Genomic DNA, 23817 nt, shown 5'->3' with positions numbered 1-23817 from the left:
AGGGGCATGGCCACACAATAGTAACCCCAATTCAAATTACGCCACACAGTACTGCAACTTTATTCACATTTGATCATGCGATAGTGTCCCTAATTCACATTACATCACACTGTAGTATTACTTTACCTTATAAACATTACTCCTCACAGTAGAGCCCCTTATTCACATTACATCACACTGAATTGCTCCTTACTCACATTACACCACACCATATTGCTCTTTATTCACATTAGACCACACAGTAGTGCCCTTTCTATACACAATGCCACACAGTAGAGCACCTTATACACATATTGCCACACATTAGTAATGCATTTATACACATAATACCACACAGTAATGCCCCTTACACATATGAGACACATTATTAATGTCCTTATAAACATAATGCGCCTTACACATTATGACAACCTTTATTAATTCCCTTATACACATAATGTCCCTTACACATATGCTGCACATTATTAATGCCCTTATACACATAATGACACACATAGTGCCCCTTACACATATGCTGCACATTATTAATGCCCTTATACACATAATGACACACACAGTGCCCCTTACACATTTGCTGCACATTATTAGGGCCCCTATACACATAAGGGGGGTCATTCCGAGTTGTTCGCTCGTTATTTTTTTCCGCTACGGAGCGATTAGTCGCAAACTGCGCATGCGCAATGTACGCAGGACGCCTGCGCCAAGTAAATTCGCACAAAAGTTTGGTATTTTACTCACGGCGTAACAAAGTTTTTTCATTGTTCTGCTGATCGTAGTGTGATTGACAGGAAGTGGGTGTTTCTGGTCGGAAACTGACCGTTTTTTGGGAGTGTGCAGAAAAACGCAGGCGTTTCAGGGAAAAACGCGGGAGTGTCTGGAGAAACGGGGGTGTGGCTGGCCGGACGCTGGGCGTGTGTGTGACGTCAATGACACACATATTGGGGGTGATTCCGAGTTGTTCGCTCGCTAGCTGCTTTTAGCAGCATTGCACACGCTAAGCCGCCGCCCTCTGGGAGTGTATCTTAGCTTAGCAGAATTGCGAACGAAAGATTAGCAGAATTGTGAATAGAAATTTCTTAGCAGTTTCTGAGTAGCTCCGGACCTACTCACAAATAGCAAACAGTTCAATCAGTTTCGTTCCTGGTTTGACGTCACACACACGCCCAGCGTTCGCCCAGCCACTCCCCCGTTTCTCCAGACACTCCCGCGTTTTTCCCTGAAACGCCTGCGTTTTTCCGCACACTCCCAGAAAACGTCCAGTTTCAGCCCAGAAACATCCACTTCCTGTCAATCACACTCCGATCACTTCAACGATGAAAAATCTTCGTTCGGACGTGAGTAAATCTACAAAGTTTTGTGCTAAAATACTAACCGCATGCACACTGTGAACCATGCGCATGCGCATTTTTGCCTTAATCGCTCCGTTGCGAAAATCTGCAACGAGCGAACAACTCGGAATGACCCCCATAGTACCCTGTTACATATATGCCACACATTATTAATGCCCTTATACACATAATGACACACATAGTGCCCCTTACACATATGCTGCACATTATTAATGCATTTTTATACATGACACACATAATGTTCCTTACACATATGCCGAACACTACTGCACAACCAACACACACACACACACACACACACACACACACACACACACACACAGCACTCACACTGCCGCTACCACTGTGCCATGTTAGCGACAGTGCCTCTGCTTGGATACAGATGTGTCCTCATAAATCTTGCCTCAATGCTAATGTCTGACACCTTTTTCTTATGAAAATGCATCTTGTTTGCATTGCTATGTGACTAGGATGCACAAGCAGCTTCTGCTGATTAAAATAATATGCAGCATGCCTATATACTGTGTGAGACTGTGGCTGTATCTGCATATGAAATGCTACACACAGAATAGAAGCTGCTGATGCCCCTAGGCATACAAATGCCCTGGGCATTTGCCTAGTTTGCCTATGCCTAGGACCGATTCTATGCTGCGTATATAGGGGCTTATTAGCAAAAATAAAAAAAATTAGCATGTTGCACTGCAGGTGGGACAGAAATAACGTGCAGAGAGATTTAAATTTGGCTGGGTTATATTGTTACTGTACATGGTAAAACTGACTGCTTTATTTCTCTATCGTCCTAGTGGATGCTGGGGTTCCTGAAAGGACCATGGGGAATAAGCGGCTCCGCAGGAGACAGGGCACAAAAAGTAAAGCTTTTTCCGATCAGGTGGTGTGCACTGGCTCCTCCCCCTATGACCCTCCTCCAGACTCCAGTTAGATTTTGTGCCCGGCCGAGAAGGGTGCAATCTAGGTGGCTCTCCTAAAGAGCTGCTTAGAGAAAGTTTAGCTAGGTTTTTTATTTTACAGTGATTCCTGCTGGCAACAGGATCACTGCAGCGAGGGACTGAGGGGAGAAGGAGTCAACTCACCTGCGTGCAGGATGGATTGGCTTCTTGGCTACTGGACATCAAGCTCCAGAGGGACGATCACGGGTACAGCCTGGATGGTCACCGGAGCCACGCCGCCGGCCCCCTTGCAGATGCTGAAGACAGAAGAGGTCCAGAATCGGCGGCTGAAGACTCCTGCAGTCTTCAAAAGGTAGCGCACAGCACTGCAGCTGTGCGCCATTTTCCTCTCAGCACACTTCACACGGCAGTCACTGAGGGTGCAGGGCGCTGGGAGGGGGGCGCCCTGGGAGGCAAAATGATTACCTATAAAGGCTAAAAATACCTCACATATAGCCCTAGAGGCTATATGGAGATATTTAACCCCTGCCTAATTTCTCTAAATAGCGGGAGACGAGCCCGCCAGAAAAGGGGCGGGGCCTATCTCCTCAGCACACGGCGCCATTTCCTCTCACAGTTCCGCTGGTCAGGACGGCTCCCAAGTCTCTCCCCTGCACTGCACTACAGAAACAGGGTAAAACAGAGAGGGGGGGGCACATTTATGGCGATAATTTGATATAACAAAGCAGCTATAAGGGAGCACTTATTATAAGGCTATCCCTGATATATATATAGCGCTTTTGGTGTGTGCTGGCAAACTCTCCCTCTGTCTCCCCAAAGGGCTAGTGGGTCCTGTCTTCGTTAGGAGCATTCCCTGTGTGTCTGCTGTGTGTCGGTACGTGTGTGTCGACATGTATGAGGACGATATTGGTGTGGAGGCGGAGCAATTGCCAAATATGAGGATGTCACCCCCTAGGGAGTCGACACCGGAATGGATGCCTTTATTTATGGAACTACGGGATAGTGTCAACACGCTAAAGCAGTCGTTTGACGACATGAGGCGGCCGGACAATCAATTAGTGCCTGTCCAGGCGACTCAAACACCGTCAGGGGCTGTGAAACGCCCTTTGCCTCAGTCGGTCGACACAGACCCAGACACAGGCGATGACTCCAGTGGTGACGGTGACGAATCAACCGTATTTTCCAGTAGGGCCACACGTTATATGATTTTGGCAATGAAGGAGGCGTTACATTTAGCTGATACTACAGGTACCACTAAACAGGGTATTATGTGGGGTATGAAAAAACTACCTATAGTTTTTCCTGAATCAGAAGAATTAAATGACGTGTGTAATGAAGCGTGGGTTGCCCCTGATAAAAAACTGATAATTTCAAAGAAATTATTGGCATTATACCCTTTCCCGCCAGAGGTTAGGGAGCGCTGGGAAACACCTCCTAGGGTGGACAAGGCGCTAACACGCTTATCTAAACAAGTGGCGTTACCCTCTCCTGAGACGGCCGCACTTAAAGATCCATCAGATAGGAGGATGGAAAATATCCAAAAAAGTATATACACACATGCAGGTGTTATACTACGACCAGCTGTAGCGACTGCCTGGATGGGCAGTGCTGGGGTAGTTTGGTCAGAGTCCCTGATTGAAAATATTGATACCCTGGACAGGGACAATATTTTACTGTCGTTAGAACAAATAAAGGATGCATTTCTTTATATGCGTGATGCACAGAGGGATATCTGCACACTGGCATCACGGGTAAGTGCTATGTCCATTTCGGCCAGAAGAGCTTTATGGACGCGACAGTGGTCAGGTGATGCGGATTCAAAACGGCATATGGAAGTTTTGCCGTATAAAGGGGAGGAGTTATTTGGAGTCGGTCTATCCGATTTGGTGGCCACGGCTACAGCCGGGAAATCCACCTTTCTACCTCAAGTCACTCCCCCACAGAAAAAGGCACCGACTTTTCAACCGCAGCCCTTTCGTTCCTTTAAAAATAAGAGAGCAAAGGGCTATTCATATCTGCCACGAGGCAAAGGTCGAGGGAAGAGACAGCAACACGCAGCTCCTTCCCAGGAACAGAAGCCCTCTCCGGCTTCTACAAAAGCCTCAGCATGACGCTGGGGCTCCTCAAGCGGACTCGGGGATGGTGGGCGGTCGTCTCAAAAATTACAGCGCGCAGTGGGCTCACTCGCAGGTAGATCCCTGGATCCTGCAGATAATATCTCAAGGGTACAGGTTGGAATTAGAGACGGATCCACCTCGCCGTTTCCTGAAGTCTGCTTTACCAACGTCCCCCTCCGAAAGGGAGACGGTTTTGGAAGCCATTCACAAGCTGTACTCTCAGCAGGTGATAGTCAAGGTACCTCTTCTACAACAAGGGAAGGGGTATTATTCCACTCTTTTTGTGGTACCGAAGCCGGATGGCTCGGTAAGGCCTATTCTAAATCTGAAGTCCTTGAACCTGTACATAAAGAAGTTCAAGTTCAAAATGGAGTCACTCAGAGCAGTGATAGCGAACCTGGAAGAGGGGGACTTTATGGTATCCTTGGACATCAAGGATGCGTATCTCCACGTTCCAAGTTACCCCTCACACCAGGGGTACCTCAGGTTCGTTGTACAAAACTGTCACTATCAGTTTCAGACGCTGCCGTTCGGATTGTCCACGGCACCTCGGATCTTTACAAAGGTAATGGCCGAGATGATGATTCTTCTTCGAAGAAAAGGCGTATTAATTATCCCATACTTGGACGATCTCCTAATAAGGGCGAGGTCCAGAGAACAGCTAGAGATGGGATTAGCACTGTCTCAAGAAGTGCTAAAACAGCACGGGTGGATTCTGAATATTCCAAAATCCCAGTTAATGCCGACAACTCGTCTGCTGTTCCTAGGGATGATTCTGGACACGGTTCAGAAAAAGGTTTTTCTCCCGGAGGAAAAAGCCAAGGAGTTATCCGAGCTTGTCAGGAACCTCCTAAAACCAGGAAAGGTGTCTGTACATCAATGCACAAGAGTCCTGGGAAAAATGGTAGCTTCTTACGAAGCAATTCCATTCGGCAGATTCCACGCAAGAATTTTCCAAAGGGATCTGTTGGACAAATGGTCAGGGTCGCATCTTCAGATGCACCTACGGATAACCCTGTCTCCAAGGACAAGGGTGTCTCTTCTGTGGTGGTTGCAGAGTCCTCATCTATTGGAGGGCCGCAGATTCGGCATACAGGATTGGATCCTGGTGACCACGGACGCCAGCCTGAGAGGCTGGGGAGCAGTCACACAAGGAAGAAACTTCCAGGGAGTATGGACGAGCCTGGAAACGTCTCTTCACATAAACATTCTGGAACTAAGAGCAATATACAATGCTCTAAGCCAGGCAGAACCTCTGCTTCAGGGAAAACCGGTGTTGATCCAGTCGGACAACATCACGGCAGTCGCCCATGTGAACAGACAGGGCGGCACAAGAAGCAGGAGTGCAATGGCAGAAGCTGCAAGGATTCTTCGCTGGGCAGAGAATCATGTGATAGCGCTATCAGCAGTGTTCATCCCGGGAGTGGACAACTGGGAAGCAGACTTCCTCAGCAGACACGATCTTCACCCGGGAGAGTGGGGACTTCATCCAGAAGTCTTCCACATGCTGGTAACCCGTTGGGAAAGACCAATGGTGGACATGATGGCGTCTCGCCTCAACAAAAAACTGGACAGGTATTGCGCCAGGTCAAGAGATCCGCAGGCGATAGCTGTGGACGCGCTGGTAACGCCTTGGGTGTACCAGTCGGTGTATGTGTTTCCTCCTCTGCCTCTCATACCAAAAGTATTGAGAATTATACGGCAAAGAGGCGTAAGAACGATACTAGTGGTTCCGGATTGGCCAAGAAGGACTTGGTACCCGGAACTTCAAGAGATGATCACGGAAGATCCGTGGCCTCTACCTCTAAGGAGGGACTTGCTTCAGCAGGGTCCCTGTCTGTTTCAAGACTTACCGCGGCTGCGTTTGACGGCATGGCGGTTGAACGCCGGATCCTAATGGAAAAAGGCATGCCGGAAGAAGTCATTCCTACTTTGATTAAAGCAAGGAAAGAAGTAACCGTGCAACATTATCACCGAATTTGGCGAAAATATGTTGCGTGGTGCGAAGATCGGAGTGCTCCGACGGAGGAATTTCAACTGGGTCGATTCCTACATTTCCTGCAATCAGGATTGTCTATGGGTCTCAAATTGGGATCTATTAAGGTTCAAATTTCGGCCCTGTCGATTTTCTTTCAAAAAGAATTGGCTTCAGTCCCTGAAGTCCAGACCTTTGTGAAGGGAGTGCTGCATATACAGCCTCCTGTGGTGCCTCCAGTGGCACCGTGGGATCTCAATGTAGTTTTGGATTTTCTAAAATCTCATTGGTTTGAACCACTAAATAAGGTGGATTTGAAATATCTCACTTGGAAAGTGACCATGCTTCTAGCCCTGGCTTCTGCCAGGAGAGTGTCAGAATTGGCAGCTTTATCTTACAAAAGCCCATATCTGATTTTCCATTCGGACAGGGCAGAACTGCGGACTCGTCCGCATTTTCTCCCTAAGGTGGTGTCAGCATTTCATCTGAACCAGCCTATTGTAGTGCCTGCGGCTACAAGTGACTTGGAGGACTCCAAGTTACTGGACGTTGTCAGAGCATTAAAAATATATATTGCAAGAACAGCTGGAGTCAGAAAATCTGACTCGTTGTTTATATTGTATGCACCCAACAAGATGGGTGCTCCTGCGTCTAAGCAGACGATTGCTCGTTGGATCTGTAGCACAATCCAACTGGCACATTCTGTGGCAGGCCTGCCACAGCCTAAATCTGTAAAGGCCCACTCCACAAGGAAGGTGGGCTCATCTTGGGCGGCTGCCCGAGGGGTCTCGGCATTACAACTTTGCCGAGCAGCTACGTGGTCAGGGGAGAACACGTTTGTAAAATTTTACAAATTTGATACTCTGGCTAAGGAGGACCTGGAGTTCTCTCATTCGGTGCTGCAGAGTCATCCGCACTCTCCCGCCCGTTTGGGAGCTTTGGTATAATCCCCATGGTCCTTTCAGGAACCCCAGCATCCACTAGGACGATAGAGAAAATAAGATTTTACTTACCGATAAATCTATTTCTCGGAGTCCGTAGTGGATGCTGGGCGCCCATCCCAAGTGCGGATTATCTGCATAAATTGTACATAGTTATTGTTAACTTATTCGGGTTATTGTTGTAGGAAGCCATCTTTCAGAGGCTCCGCTGTTATCATACTGTTAACTGGGTTTAGATCACAAGTTGTACGGTGTGATTGGTGTGGCTGGTATGAGTCTTACCCGGGATTCAAAATCCTCCCTTATTGTGTACGCTCGTCCGGGCACAGTACCTAACTGGAGTCTGGAGGAGGGTCATAGGGGGAGGAGCCAGTGCACACCACCTGATCGGAAAAAGCTTTACTTTTTGTGCCCTGTCTCCTGCGGAGCCGCTTATTCCCCATGGTCCTTTCAGGAACCCCAGCATCCACTACGGACTCCGAGAAATAGATTTATCGGTAAGTAAAATCTTATTTTTTACACTGCAAATTAGATTACAATTGGAACACACTCCACCTAAATCTGACTCTCTCTGCACGTTACATCTGCCCCTCCTGCAGCACAGCATGGTTTTGAATAACTCCCATAGTCAGGGATTATCAGGCCAAGCAGATAAAAATTGGCCAAGGGACCCAATTATTGCATAGTGTACCGTGCTGTACCTCCTTAAGAGACTGGGAACAATTGTATTTATTGATGGAAAAACTGGATACTGTAATGGTGCCCACACACAGTGCTATTTGTGCTAGGCGAGATTTGAGCCTATACAATGTGTGCTATGCGATTTGGGGTAAGTGGTACATGCAATTTGAACTACACCCGATTTTGACTACACTACAATATGTAATGTAAGCGAAGTAATACAATAATACCTGACTGCACATACTATTTTGCCTTGCGATACTGACTACGCGGGAGCGCGCATCACATTGCAAGGGAAAGTAAACAGTGCGATTTGAACTAGGGGGGTCATTCCAAGTTGTTCACTCGCTACCTGCTTTTAGCAGCATTGCACACGCTAGGCCGCCGCCCTCTGGGAGTGTATCTTAGCTTAGCAGAATAGCGAACGAAAGAGTAGCAGAATTGCGAATAAATAATTCTTAGCAGTTTCTGAGTAGCTTGAGACTTACTCCTACACTGCGATCAGCTCAGCCCGTTTCGTTCCTGGTTTGATGTCACAAACACGCCCTGCGTTCGGCCAGCCACACCCCCGTTTCTCCAGACACTCCCGCGTTTTATCCTGGCATGCCTGCGTTTTTCTGCACACTCCCAGAAAACGGTCAGTTTCCGCCCAGATACACCCACTTCCTGTCAATCACACTCCGATCACTTCAACTATGAAAATTCTTTGTTCGGACGTGAGTAAATCTACTAAGTTTTGTGCTAAAATACTTAGCGCATGCGCGCTGCGTACCATGCGCATGCGCATTTTTGCCTTAATCGCTCCGTTACGAAAATCAGCAACGAGCGAACAACTCTGAATGACCCCCTAGATGCGACCATTAGTTTCCTTTGCTTTTTGTGGTAATATTTATATCCTAGATAAGCGTAAAAATTGTATAAAAAGCCTATCTTACTGTTTCACATTCCTTGTTCCACAATATTTTTCTTAAATAAGATAAAAAGTACATATTATGAATATGAGCTTACTCCCAATTATCACTGTAATTCCTGTTTTATGTTAGAACTTAATAATAACTGTAAACAGGTCAATCTGTTATACAGATGTGTCCTCATACAGCTATCCTTATTGTACCATATGGGGTGAAACACATGACGAGACTTAGAATCTCAGTCTCGGGTAGCGAATCGATTCCCGGACTTTCATACTTTTCACTAAATTTAGCATCTTATTCGCATCGTAGCCACATACAGATTCACTTATAGTTTCCAACGAGCAAATGAATTGCTATAAAGTCTCTGGTTAAGCATACCAAAGCGTATACCTCTGACATTTTCTGTTTTTTACACAGGATAGAATCTGAGTGGCACACCTCAGCTGCATGCAATGCCAGCCTAGCAACCAGGGTACCTGTGCATTGTAATTTTGCCACATTAGTATTGTGGCTTAGATGCTTATCTAGTGAAAATGTCTGTGGCAGGACTCATGGGACCTCATTTAGGTCCTGTTGTAATTGCTTCTCATGGCGCAAAGTACTGATTATCCGGTGCTGCGCCAACGGACAATGTGGGGAAATGTGGCACAAGTGCAAAGATATGTCGTGGAATACCTTTGGGGGCGGGAGCAGCTAAGCACTCTGAGCGTTCCAGGCTCAGTGGTTAAATTATCAATTATTAGAAAGAAGGGTTGGCGCTCACCTTACATATGTCTTTGTATGAAAAAATGGGATGTTCTATGACTAAGAACGTATGTCTTGGTGTATGTGTATGTATGTATTATGAATAAAGAATTAATTCAAGTGTAATGTAAATGTCAAATTGTGTTTATTAAACAGATTCTGTATTAAAGTCACTTTTCTTTCTGGTTGGTTTGTAGTTATGATGATAGATAAGAATGTCAAAGCAGTGTCCCTCACAACCAGGGGCCTCTATGCTGCAGGTATCAGGGAGTCTTTTAGAGACCCCTTTTAAATTAGGCCCCTAATCCGGGAGCCTATGTCCCTCGTGGGTGATTGCGACGACGGAAGCAGAAGCAGTCCGTCATCATACTGTCAGTGATTGACAGTCTGATGCCATTTGGGGTAAAAAAAACAGAAATATATACACGAAATTGGCACTCCAAAATACACATACACTTGATAGACTCAGACGGCTGCTCACCGGTTGTGGGCGGGCAACCCCAACAATAAATCAAAAGTGAGATATAGAAAGAAATGGGAGCGCTGAATGAGACTCATTCAGCGCTCCCATTTCTTTCTATATCTCACTTTTGATGCCATTTGGGGGCAGTGATGGGCTCAGTTTGTGAAAACAGAGGCCGTTTAGGGGGAGAGAAGGGACCAGGATCTCCGTAGTTGGATGGAGAGTTCCTGGCCTCTTACAAGGTACTGTGACAGCCGGCATGCATAACCCCATGGGTGCTGGAAGCCACTTGATGGTGTCTCAGTGATCGGATGCCTGTATCCCAGGACGCAGGTCAGATCACTACTGCAGCAGGAGGCATCTACTTGTAATAGACACCTCCTGCTGCAGTACCATGAAGAAGTAGTTCCCAAACTTTTTTGAACCATGTCGCCCTAGGGGATCAGAATTATTTTTAACGGCACCCCTAGGCCAAAAGTTTCTTATTGAGAAATTTAGAAAGAAATATTAAATTAAGTAAATTGTGTTTATATGTCATCCTTATTTCAGTTATGTGGTGAGGGACAGGATTTGCTTCTGTTTGTCCACATATTTTATGATTGACAGTCACCAGCACTGGTTTTGCCTATCACATGGACCATAAATCATTTACCTTGGTCCTGGATCATCAACCCAGGGCACCCCTGCAAGTATCCCGAGGCACCCCAGGGTGCCATGGCAGACAGTTTGAGAACCACTGCCCTACATAGCTAACCGTCCACATCTGAATTAGCCACATAAGGCGGATTAGTGGCACTGTCCGTGTCTTGCTGAAGCTGCTATTTGGCGTTATTTGGGGATAGGTATATGTGGACTCATCTGTACATAACTTTAGTTTAGTTTAGTTGTTTTGTCCTTGTTCATGATAGTGAAATGTTGACACTTAAGCGAAACCTTTATCCTGTGTTTTCTGTTCTCTACCAATCAGCTAGAAACTGTCTGTGAAGATCCAGCCAACTCAGAGCCCCTTATTCTCTTTGATGTGGAAACCAGTAACACCGAGCCAGTCAGTATTTATGAATGTTTCTATGTTTTTTTACTTTTAAAGTGTACATCAGTCAGTGCTTAATACATGAATACTTATTCACAGAATTATTTCACAGAATTCATTGCTATAATGTTAAGGGCTTTCCATACAATCTTTTTCGTAACAGATGTTGCTGGATTGTTAAGTAAATTTAGCCAAGTGTAACTCCTGCCAGCTGCAATGGTTTCTTTCTGGTTTATTAGGATATATTCTTGACTGTATGTGTGACCTTGGTTCAGAACAAAATGGAAACTGTAGATTATAGTGGCTACATATTAATCAGCCGTGTCTCCGCAGTCACAGATCATTAACTCCGTTCTCCATGTCCTGACAGTAAGCTTTAAAAAAAAAAAAATGCTGGTCATATAAGTATATGCATGTGCTGTGCTTGCATATACCGCCACTTCTAAGTGTATGCATCTGTCTAATACAGCTTGTATGGACAGTCGTGGACACTAAGACCACCTAGAGGAGAGTGCATCTGGGATCTATTGTGTATATAAATGTATATGTGTGTGTGTGTGTGTGTGTGTGTGCGCATACATATACATACATAAACACATATGAGTCTCTCATATCTGAAAATTTGATATGCACAATATTCAGAAATTCAAAATATTTTTAGTGTCACTGAGATAGTGATACCTTTGCTTTCTGATGATTCAGTGCAGGGCCGTCTTTTCGTATGGGCTCAGTGGGAACTTGCCCAAGGGCCCCAGGAGTATAAGGGCCCTAGGCTGATAGCTGATGGTCCCCTCTTTCCTGGGGTACAGATTTTTGAAAATCGGCCAAGGGGAACCGGAGATATTTGAAGTCAAAGCAGTGGTCCCCATCCAAACCTGTTAATTGCTTTCCCCAGCCAGATATCTCAGGCTCTGTCTGACTTAGATTTTCTGAGGGTATACTCCAAAAGCTGGGACTCTCCCCTTTCAGTGGACACTGGCAGCGTATCTCTACTATGCCCAGAATCAGAGATATCAGCCTTTAAGCAACTGATCCCTGCTCCAGCTCCACACACCTAATATGCAGTTTTATATTTTCGTTGGTGGATTACTTTGGCTCCTGAACTCTGATCCCCAGGTCCCCAGTACCTCCTGAAATGTGGGACTCTCTAGTTTTTTTTTTTAAATCCCATTCAAAGCTACAAAATCTATTTCTTGGAACTTGAGATATCTGCAGTCAAGCAAGCTGCACTCCCACCAGAAAATGATGAATATTAAGCCCACTCCACTATCCACCCCTCCCCTACGTCTTAAACACCCCCCACCACCCTGGAAGTCATGTACCAGGGCCCCCTTCATTCAGCACAATGCCCCCTTCTACAGTTTAGTGTTCTTCCTCCCGCCCCATCTTTGCAGTAAAGGAGTAATTAGCAGAAATTACTTCTCCAGGTCCTACATGCTGAGCGGAACATAGAACACCCCCTACTGCCAGCGGGACATCAAAGCTGCTGCTGCTTATACCTCCCACCCCTACCATTGGAGGATGGGTAGGGGCCCCAGTGCATTGCTGTGCCTTGGGGCCTACCTGCTGTTAAGACGGCCCTGGTTCAGTGTACACAAACTTTATGTCCGACACAAAATTATTAAAACTTTTGTATAAAATATAAGGTGTATATGAAACATACATGCATTTCGTATTTAGGCTTGGGCCCCATCCCCAAGATAACTCATTCTGGTATGCAAATATTCCAAAATACAGAAATATCCAACTCAATATCCAACTCAACCTCAGCGTATTAAAATGAAACCATAAAACAAATTAAATCAATCGGCGACAAAGAAAATAAATCATAGAATAATTTTGAATAACAAAATGTAATCTAAATTTTTGACTCCTTGACGCTACTTAGTAAATAAATCTCACACACTGAGGAACCAATCTTTTGCATGCTTGACTGCATACAAAAACCCTGCGTGATGATATATTGAACCAGATATTTCATAAGAGCTTCTTAAAGTCTACAGTAGTCCACTGGCACTGCTTCATGGCCCAGGTGGCCCACTTTTTCTTTGCTGCAGAATAGCTGTAAGCTCTTTACTTACTACTTGTTCCCTGAAAATGGCCTTTTTAATAACCCTGAAATGTACTGAATTTTTTTATTTTTTTCGGAACCTCAAAATATTTTTAACCTCTAGCAGCCTACACAAATCATTTGTACCATTTCAGGTTACTTACTGTATTTTAATTAATTAAACTAAAAAAAGTAAAATATTTTGTTCTAACTCTAACGTGTTTGTGTGTGTGTGTGTGTGTGTATGTATGTATCTCTCTCTCTCTCTCTCTCTATATATATATATATATATATATATATATATATATATATATATATATGTATGTATGTGTGTGTATATGTGTGTGTGTGTATATATATATATATATATATATATATACAGGTTGAGTATCCCTTATCCAAAATGCTTGGGACCAGAGGTATTTTGGATATCGGATTTTTCCGTATTTTGGAATAATTGCATACCATAAGGAGATATCATGGCGATGGGACCTAAATCTAAGCACAGAATGCATTTATCTTTCATATACACCTTATACACACAGCCTGAAGGTAATTTTAGCCAATATTTTTTATAACTTTGTGCATTAAACAAAATGTGTGTACATTCACACAATTCATTTATGTTTCATATACACCTTATACACACAGCCTGAAGGTCATTTAATACAATATATTTAATAACTTTGTGTATTAAACAAAGATTGTGTACATTGAGCCATCAAAAAACAAAGGTTTCACTATCTCACTCAAAAAAGTCTGTATTTCGGAATATTCCGTATTTCGGAATATTTGGATATGGGATACTCAACCTGTGTGTATATATATATATATATATATATATATATATATATATATATATATACAGGTAAAGACAGCACTGAAAGCAGACTTTATAAATGGCAATATGGGTGGTGCAAGGTGAATGGAAAAAATAATCACACTCACTTTCCCAGTATTACAGAAAAAGCAAAAATACCAGCACTCACAATTAGATGAACGAAGAGGGGTGTTTCTTCCTTAGCCAAAATGCATCAAAACATGTGTGTGTGTGTGTGTTTTCACCTTGAAAAAGGGGCTACGCGCCCCGAAACGTTGGTTTAAAGTTGTATCTTTTGATGCGCTAATACACTAATTTTGACAACTTAAGACCTGGAGTGCCGCCGTCTTTCTTTACTTCTATCTACAACGCTTTGCGGAGGGCACTTGGGCTATTTACTCCTCACGGTAGGGAGTGCCGGACTGCATGGTGATATATATATATATATATATATATATATATATATATATATATATATATCCAGGTGGTGCTGCACTCCTCAACAGACGGTAAACACCAGACTACCGGTGCTCTCCTTGCTGTAAGTGCATTCCAGGCAAAATATAACAGGTCAAATGGCGGCACCAAATTGTCTGGATGGCACAAAACCGCATCATTATTGGTTCCAGCAGTCACATCAGCAAATATTCCCGCGACCCTGTCGCTGGCTATGCACTGGTCACTTACCTAGTGACCAGCCAGCTTACCCAGCGTCGATCGCACTGACCCCAACACTACTGCCTTCTAGTGCAATAAAATAAGAGCAACACCTGTGATGTGTGTTTGGGTATAGAAAAGTACAATGGCCCCATACCAAAGAATCAAATAAATTGAGCTTATCGGTACCATATGAGGAATTCCTTTAAACCACAGTCAGTTGAATAAATCCTTTTTATTTTTACAGGCAGCAGCTCACATAAAAAAACACATAAAAACATAGTGTAATCTAATTTAAAGAGCCTGCTTTCACAGGTAACAGCTCGTATAAAAACAAGAACACAAACATATAGCGTAATATAATTTAAAGAGCATGCTTATATCCTAGCAAATATAGTAAATGCACATGCAAAAATTAAGAACAAATATAGCATTTATCTGATATCCATGAGGTAATGAGGGACCAAGTTGGCCATTCAGAAATGTGCACTCAGTGTTTCACTGGATCAGCTGCATAGGCAATCCAGTGACTTCATCAGGAGTGTATGTTTCTGACCAGCCAACTTGGTCCCTCACTAGATATCATATAAGTGCTCTCTGGGTTCTTGATAAAGAAAAGGTTCTTTAAGGCTGTTAAAACATTATTATTTTAAAGTAATTCCCATTCTATTTGCCTCTTCTTAAATTAATTATGGACGCCCTAGTCCTGGGTGTTCCTTCCACTATACAGTTAGGGTTCCCTTCTGAAATCAAGCAGAGGGTCACATTTCTGAGTAGTTTATAGAATGCCACAATGCTTGCCCTGTATCCGTGGAACTTCACACTGATTCTCATATATTTTTGTTGACCTGTAGCTACATGGTGATGTGGCCAAGAGGTTGGGCCAATGAAAATAGCCTACTTGAAATTGAACCATTTTTAAAATTGGTTACAGGCATCAAGGTGTTTTTAAATAATATTGATTAAAAGGTTGAGATAGTGTTTAAGCCAGGATGCATATTCTGTAATAAGGTACAAGAGATTCATTTTTCTTTTATCAATTAGGAAACTTGTGTTGGAGTACAACCTGGTCAGAATGCATTAAAAGAAAACTCAAGCAATGAATCTAAAGGTATTCCATTTATTTTGTTTAAATAGTCTTGCAAAAGTAATGCTTCTGTTAAATGGGATATGTGTATTTCTCTGTTAAAGTTTCCACATTGTCATTGGCATGTTCCTGTATACATTGATTTTCTCATTATACATTATGTAGCTATGTTTTATTTTTTATTATCTTGTATTTATAAGCTATCACAAAGTATTTGCAGCATCACAGAAGGGGTACACATAAAAAAAATATCAAAGTTGCATATCATTAGTAGAGCACACAAAAAGAAACTAACGTGGCATGCATCACAGCAGGCATCTGGCAATAGGGATTGCGGTGACGGATGAGCATGGCAGTCTGGGGCAGCAGCCGTGACAACCCCAGGGCACTGCGCCTTATGGGATGGCACTGGCAGCACCGTCCTCCATATGGCCCGGCCTCTTGTATACCATTCTGATAAATGATCTTCTGGCAGCTATTACTGGGGACAGGAAGTTGGGGAGAAGCAAGTAGCCTACCAGGGAGACCTATGGAAGAACCGTCTCTTCCCATATAATCCTCTCCCATGGGTCTGAAAAGTAGGCACAAAGCTGGTTAACTCACCAATTACTTAAATAGTGGCATCAGCAGCTTATTCTTCTACCTATGCAGCCTGGCATCCAACCAACCTTCCCCATTGCTTTGCTACATTGTATGACTACCTTAATAAAGTCACCTGGAATAGTGACTCTTGGATCCCTCTCCTCCTTTGTAGCAGTCAATATTATATTCATCTATTTTATTTCTGAGATCCAAGGGCATGCTTAGCATTTTATGCATTTAACTGTAACTTCCACACTCTTGAGCATCAGTTATTTTGGTCTTTGCCCCACGCCCCATCCCCCATGTGTCTACCATTACATATCTATTTCTCATTTGCAAAAGTCATACTTTCCTTTATAATGTGACCACTAAAGATATTGAGGACTGGTCCAAGCACAGATACTTGTCTGTTGTCTGTACTATACAATATCATTAAAAGCAAAATAGACCTAGATGCATAGCAAAAAAGGGGAAGACCGTGATCGCTCTAGCAGCTAATGGATGTCTTCAGAAGCCCCAATACACAGAACATGCAGGAAACAGAAATTGCAGCACTCATATAGACCACTTATCTACCAAATGTCCCTCTGCATTGACCTGCCAACGTAGATATACTCCTACTATCCATCAGCTAACGCTTGCCAGTTCCAGGAGTGCAGTATTAACTTTATCCCTCTCGAAAAACCATCATGCCCATAAGAAGAACTCTTTTTCAGCAATTCATTGGAATGGTATCACCAGAAACGCATCCAGCCGTGATAATCTGTTCTCTCCTGTCGGGGCACAGCTCTCATGGGATACGTTCAGCATGCGGGCAGTCAAAATCCTGGTGCCGGAATCCCGACATGAGTCGAAATGCTGACACCAGAAGTCCGACCTCTTCGGTTTAGGCTGCCGGGTGAGGGTATGCAGGGCCGGATTAACAATGGGGCTAATGGAGCTGCAGCTCCAGGCCCACCCTCCAAAATAGGCCCACGGTATCTGCAAATGTCTATGCTGCTGTAGTGTAAACAGGCTTTTTTTCCTGCTACTGCAGCGCCCCCTAGGGTCCGCCCCCTCCGGCAGCAACAACACCAGCCTCCTCTCCTCTCCCCCCACCCCCCCAACGGCAGCGCCGGTCAGTGTCACATGCGGGGGACCTGATAGACAAAGTTTTTTTCATGTTCAAGGCCTGGGATCATAGCTCCGCCCCCTCGTGGCATTAGGCCACACCCCCTCACAGCATTATGCCCGCGATTTGCTTGCCTGTGGGTGGTGGAATCCAGCTGCTGGCAGGAACGGAGAAAGAGACATAACTGAAGGAGCTTCATCAGCAGACTTCCCAGCAATAGCCCTGGTGCCAGGACAGGAGCTCTATTCAGCAGTCGTGCAAACGAATTGTAGCTCTGTACTTTCGGGATCCGGTCTGAAGATCGACAGTATCTAGGTCGACAATGTTTAGGTCGACCACTATAGGTCGACATGGATGGAAGGTCGACAAGGTTTCTAGGTCGACATGTGCTAGGTCGACAGGTCTACAGGTCGACATGAGTTTTTCACATTTTTTTTTCTTTTTTTGAATTTTTTCCTACTTAACGATCCACGTGGACTACGATTGGAACGGTAAAGTGTGCCGAGCGAAGCGAAGGCACCATGCCCGAAGCATGGCGAGCGAAGCGGTGCACTAATTTGGGATCCCAGTTACTCTACGAAGAAAACGACACAAAAAAAAAAACATTTTTCTCATGTCGACCTTTAGACCTGTCGACCTAGCACATGTCGACCTAGAAACCCTGTCGACCTTCCATCCATGTCGACCTAGTGACTGTCGACCTAAACATTGTCGACCTAGATACTGTCGATTTGATGAACCACACCCGTACTTTCCCCCTCCTCATTTACTGCAAGCACAGTGGGCAAGTCAGAACTCTAGTGACCAGGGCCGGATTGGTCATTCGTTCTACCAAGCAGAGGCCCAGTGGGCTGATTGGGGTGTGGTCCCGCCTATCATCTGTGGCCTCGCTCTCCCACGCATCACTAAATTCATGTACTTTGCTTGTGCGCTGCGGCCACTGGTCACTAACAGTAGAAGAGGTCCCGTCCCCACACCACCCGGCTGTCAGGAAGAGAAGGAGATCTGCGCGCCAAACTCCGTTGACGTTATTGCGCAGACCTCAGAGGAAGAGACAGTGCGGCCGCGGTGGATCCAGAAGGAGAGGTGAGTATGAGTCTTCCCTAATCTCTCTGACCTCTGCCTGCAAACAAAGTGCTCTTGTGATAGAACAGTTCTATCGGCACCCCCACCCGCTGTGTAATGTGAGTAACAGACGCCGCTGGGTGGTGTAATGTGAATAATGGATGCCTCTGTGCGTTGTAATGTGACGCCGGTGTACGCTGTAATATGAATAATGTGACACCGCTGTACTCTGTAATGTGAATAATGTGACGCCGCTGTCCAGTGTAATGTGAGTAACAGACGCTGCTGGGTGTTGTAATGTGAATGACAGTTGCCGCTGTGCGGTGTAATGTGAGTAACGGAAGTCGCTGTGCGCTGTAATGTGAGTAACGGAAGTCGCTGTGCACTGTAATGTGAATAACGCAAGTCACTGTGCGCTGTAATGTGAGTAACGGAAGTCACTGTGCGCTGTAATGTGAGTAACGGAAGTCACTGTGCGCTGTAATGTGAGTAACGGAAGTGGCTGTGCACTGTAATGTGAATAACGCAAGTCGCTGTGCGCTGTAATGTGAGTAACGGAAGTCACTGTGCGCTGTAATGTGAGTAACGGAAGTCGCTGTGCGGTGTAATGTGAGTAATGGAAGTCACTGTGCGCTGTAATGTGAGTAACGGAAGTCACTGTGCGCTGTAATGTGAGTAACGGAAGTCGCTGTGCGCTGTAATGTGAGTAACGGAAGTCGCTGTGCGCTGTAATGTGAGTAACGGAAGTCGCTGTGCACTGTAATGTGAATAACGCAAGTCGCTGTGCGCTGTAATGTGAGTAACGGAAGTAACTGCGCTGTAATGTGAGTAACGGAAGTCGCTGTGCGGTGTAATGTGAGTAACGGAAGTGGCTGTGCACTGTAATGTGAATAACGCAAGTCGCTGTGCGCTGTAATGTGAGTAACGGAAGTCACTGTGCGCTGTAATGTGAGTAACGGAAGTCGCTGTGCGGTGTAATGTGAGTAACGGAAGTCGCTGTGCGCTGTAATGTGAGTAACGGAAGTCGCTGTGCGCTGTAATGTGAGTAACGGAAGTCGCTGTGCGGTGTAATGTGAGTAACGGAAGTCGCTGTGCGGTGTAATGTGAATAACGGAAGTCGCTGTGCGGTGTAATGTGAATAACGGAAGTCGCTGTGCGCTGTAATGTGAATAACGGAAGTCGCTGTGCGCTGTAATGTGAGTAACGGAAGTCGCTGTGCGGTGTAATGTGAATAACGGAAGTCGCTGTGCGGTGTAATGTGAGTAACGGAAGTCGCTGTGCTGGGTGATGTGAGTAACGGAAGTCGCTGTGCGCTGTAATGTGAATAACGGAAGTCGCTGTGCGCTGTAATGTGAATAACGGAAGTCGCTGTGCGCTGTAATGTGAATAACGGAAGTCGCTGTGCGCTGTAATGTGAGTAACGGAAGTCGCTGTGCTGGGTGATGTGAGTAACGGAAGTCGCTGTGCGCTGTAATGTGAATAACGGAAGCCTCTGTGCGGTGTAATGTGATTAACGAAAGTCGCTGTGCGCTTTAGTGTGACACCACTGTGCACTATAATGTGAATAATGTGACGACGCTGTGCGGTGTAATGTGAGTAACGGACGCTGCCGTGTGCTGTAATGTGAGTAATGTGATGCTGCTGTGCGGAGTAATGTGAGTACTGGATGCTACTGGGCGGTGTAAGGTGACGCTGCTGTACGCTGTAATGTGAATAATGTGCCGCCGCTATGCAGTGTAATGTGAGTAACGGATGCTGCCGTGCGCTGTAATGTGAATAACGGATGTGTCAGTGAAGTTTAATGTGAATAATGGACGCCGCTGTGCATTGTAATGTGATGATCGGATGCCGCTGGGCGGTGTAATGTGAATAACGGATGTTGGTGGTCATTCTGAGTTGATCGCTCGCTGGCTAGTTTTAGCAGCTGTGCAAACACTATGCCGCCGCCCACTGGGGAGTGTATTTTAGCTTAGCAGAAGTGTGAACGCATGTGCAGCCGAGCTCTGCAAAAACAGTTTGTGCAGTTTCTGAGTAGCTCTGAACCTACTCAGCGCTTGCGATCACTTCAGCCTATTTGTGTCCGGATTTGACGTCATACACCCGCCCAGCGAACGCCCAGCCACGCCTGCATTTTTTCAGACACTCCTTCGTTTTTGCAAACACTCCCTGAAAATGGTCAGTTGACACCCAGTAACGCCCCCTTCCTGTCAATCTTCTTGCGGCCGTGAGTACGAAGAAAAACTTTGCTAGAACCTGAGCACAGCCACAACGGGCTTTGTACCCGTACGTCGCGCGTGTGCATTGCAGCCCATACGCGTGCGCAGAAATGCCGTTTTTTCACCTGAATGCTGCGCTGCGAAAATCGATCAATTCGGAATGACCCCCTATGTGCTTGCAATACTGACTATGTGCGATTTTGGCTAAGTGTCAATTTTAACTATCTCTTCTATAGAGATAGTCAAAATTGACTTGCCTGCACAGTCTATCTATTCTTGTGATGCCGACCACGCGGGACCGCGCATCGGCATCGCAAGGTGACTTTCACCTTGCGATCTGCACTAACTTTTCTTACGATTTTGACTTTATAGTCAAAATCATAAGAAAAAATCTCACCGGGTGTACACGCCATAACACTTCCTGCTTCGCCTTATTATCGAGGTGAAGCAGGAAGGGACATCAGCAAGATGTATTAACATCCTGTCTGTCGAAGCGCTCCCCCCTCAGGCGATGCCCTCCTGAGCTTACAGCGCGTCAGCTCAGTGCTGATGCACTGTCTCCCCCTGCCCGGCCGGCTCCACTGTGCATGTGCGGGATGTCATACTCACGCGAGATTCCCTACGCAGTCCGGAGCCGGCGCCCGCCACAGCCAGGGATAGCTCTGTCCCTGCTGTGGTGTATGGGCATCGCCACCTGCAGCTGTCGAAACTGACAGCTGCAGGTGTCAGAACGGTCAGCAATGCTGACTGTTCACACATTGCCCCCTCATATCGGTGTGCTATCTGTAATGGTGCCCATACACTTGTGCGATGCCCCGCGATGTGACATCGCGGGGCATCGTACCGGCAGTTCAGGTGCAATGAAATCGCACCTGTACTGCCAAAGTGATTACCATGCGATCATGCGATAGATCGCATGGTAATCACGTGATGGGCACGTCACACCCCCGGCGTGTGCCAATCACGCATCGCAATGCGATATATCTCATGTGTTTTTAAAAACACATGCGATCGCACTGCGATTCGATAAATATTAAGTGCAGCACATACTATCATGAGACGTGATATTCGACCGGCGTGCCCACGCATGGGTGTGGTATGGAAGGTAGATAGTAACTACTATTGGTCGACAGTATCTAGGTCGACAGGGTCTCTAGGTCGACAGGTCAAAAGGTGGACATGAGTTTTTTATGGGGGGTTTTGGTGTCGTTTTCTTCGTAGAGTGACCGGGAACCCCAATTAGTGCACCGTGTCCCCTCGCGAAGCTCGCCATGCTTCGGGCAAGGTGCCTTGCTCCGCTAGCGCTTCGCTCGGCACAGGTTACCGTTAAAATCGTAGTCCACGTGGAGCATTAAGTATGAAAAGGTTCAAAAAAAGAAAAAAATCGTGAAAAACTCATGTCGACCTAGAGACCCTGTCGACCTAGTTACTGTCAACCTAAAGACCGGATCCCCCTGCGCATCGCGTTGTAAAGTACCTAAAATGGGCATACAATCCTTCGATTTCTCTCACAGATGCTGTCGAAATCGAAGGATTGTACCTGATATCTCACAAGTGTATGGGCTACATTAGATAGCAGCGCCGATATGGACAGGGGCGCTATCTGAGCCAGCACTGCAACAGTAATAGATGGGGGAGAAGCAGTATCAGTGCGCTGATACTGCTCCCCTATAACGCAAGGGTAATACATTTACTCCTATAATCTAAATTGCAGTGTAAAAATGAAGCTGTCCAGTGTTTGTGGGATACAACCCGCTCAAATCTAAATCTCTCTGCACATGTTATATTAGCCCCACATGGTTTTGCCCAGTTGTGTTCTTTTTGGCTTTGCTTGCAACTCTGAATCAGGCCCTGTGTCTGTTTTTTTACTTCTGCCTGATTGAAAGACTGAGGGCCTAATTTAGGCCCTCATTCCGAGTTGTTCGCTCGCAAGCTGCTTTTAGCAGCTTTGCACACGCTAAGCCGCCTCCTACTGGGAGTGAATCTTAGCTTATCAAAATTGTGAACGAAAGATTAGCAAAATTGCGAATAGACACTTCTTAGCAGTTTCTGAGTAGCTCCACACTTACTCTTCCAGTGCGATCAGTTCAGTCAGTTTCGTTCCAGGTTTGACGTCACAAACACACCCAGCGTTCGGCCAGACACTCCTCCGTTTCTCCAGCCACTCCCGCGTTTTTCCCAGAAACTGTAGCGTTTTTTTCAAACACTCCCATAAAACGTCCAGTTTCCGCCCAGAAACACCCACTTCCTGTCAATCACATTACGATCACCAGAACGAAGAAAAAACCTCGTAATGTCGTGAGTAAAATACCTAACTACATAGCAAATTTACTTGGCGCAGTCGTACTGCGGACATTGCGCATGCGCATTAGCGACTAATCGCTCCGTTGCGAGAAAAAAATAACGGGCGAACAACTCGGAATGACCCCCTTAGATCTGATCGCAGCAGCAAATTTGTTTGCTAATGGGCAAAACCATGTACAGTGCAGGTGGGGCAGATGTAACATGTGCAGAGAGAGATAGATTTGGGTGGGGTGTGTTCAAACTGAAAACTAAATTGCAGTGTAAAAATAAAGCAGCCAGTATTTACCCTGCACAGAAACAATATAATCCACCCAAACCGAAATATCTCTGCACATGTTACATCTGACCCCCCCCCCCCCCCCCCTGCAGTGCACATGGTTTTGCCCAAATGTGCTGCTGCGATCAGATCTGAATTACCCCCTGAGTGACACCACCACTTCCATATGCTGTTTGATGCATTGGATGAGCACCAGAGCATGTTGGTCAAATATTGAGGTGTGTCGAAAACGCTGTTACTGGTTTTGGTTTTGTAATTCTTCCAAAAATTGACAAAAAAGCTAGAATCACATAATTTGGGCCTTGTTTTGTTCCCAGAGTATTACTAACCTCAATAACATTAATTTTATTTTATTAATAAACCATAGGTTGTGTTTTTTGTGTTTTTGTTTAGACAGGTATATGTTTCATATAAGCAAAGAGGAGAGGGAGATTGCAGTGGGTAAAAGAAGGTGGGTAGCTATGCCCTCCTTGGTGCTAGTCACACCTCACGGCACAGACCACACCCCATATCAGTAGTCACACCC

The 23817-nt window shown here is 45.4% G+C and overlaps 1 protein-coding gene across 6 annotated transcripts in view; it reads left to right on the top strand.

Moving 5' to 3' along the window:
- Positions 1 to 23817, top strand: part of REPS2 (RALBP1 associated Eps domain containing 2) — a 286422-nt gene that overhangs the window by 163816 nt on the left and 98789 nt on the right. For all 6 annotated transcript variants that reach the window (XR_010226433.1, XR_010226459.1, XM_063953934.1 and 3 more), the window contains 2 exons: positions 11060 to 11137; positions 15694 to 15760. Coding sequence is in view for 4 of the 6 variants with exons in the window: in XM_063953934.1 (XP_063810004.1) it covers positions 11060 to 11137; positions 15694 to 15760 (145 nt within the window). In the remaining 2 variants the exon portion in view is untranslated. The remainder of the gene's footprint in view (positions 1 to 11059; positions 11138 to 15693; positions 15761 to 23817) is intronic.

This window comes from Pseudophryne corroboree, chromosome 2 (assembly GCF_028390025.1).
Source record: "Pseudophryne corroboree isolate aPseCor3 chromosome 2, aPseCor3.hap2, whole genome shotgun sequence".
NCBI classification, from domain to species: Eukaryota; Metazoa; Chordata; class Amphibia; order Anura; family Myobatrachidae; genus Pseudophryne; species Pseudophryne corroboree.
The sequence above is the reverse complement of the archived record's forward strand: the minus strand, read 5'-3'. Positions and strand labels throughout refer to the sequence as shown.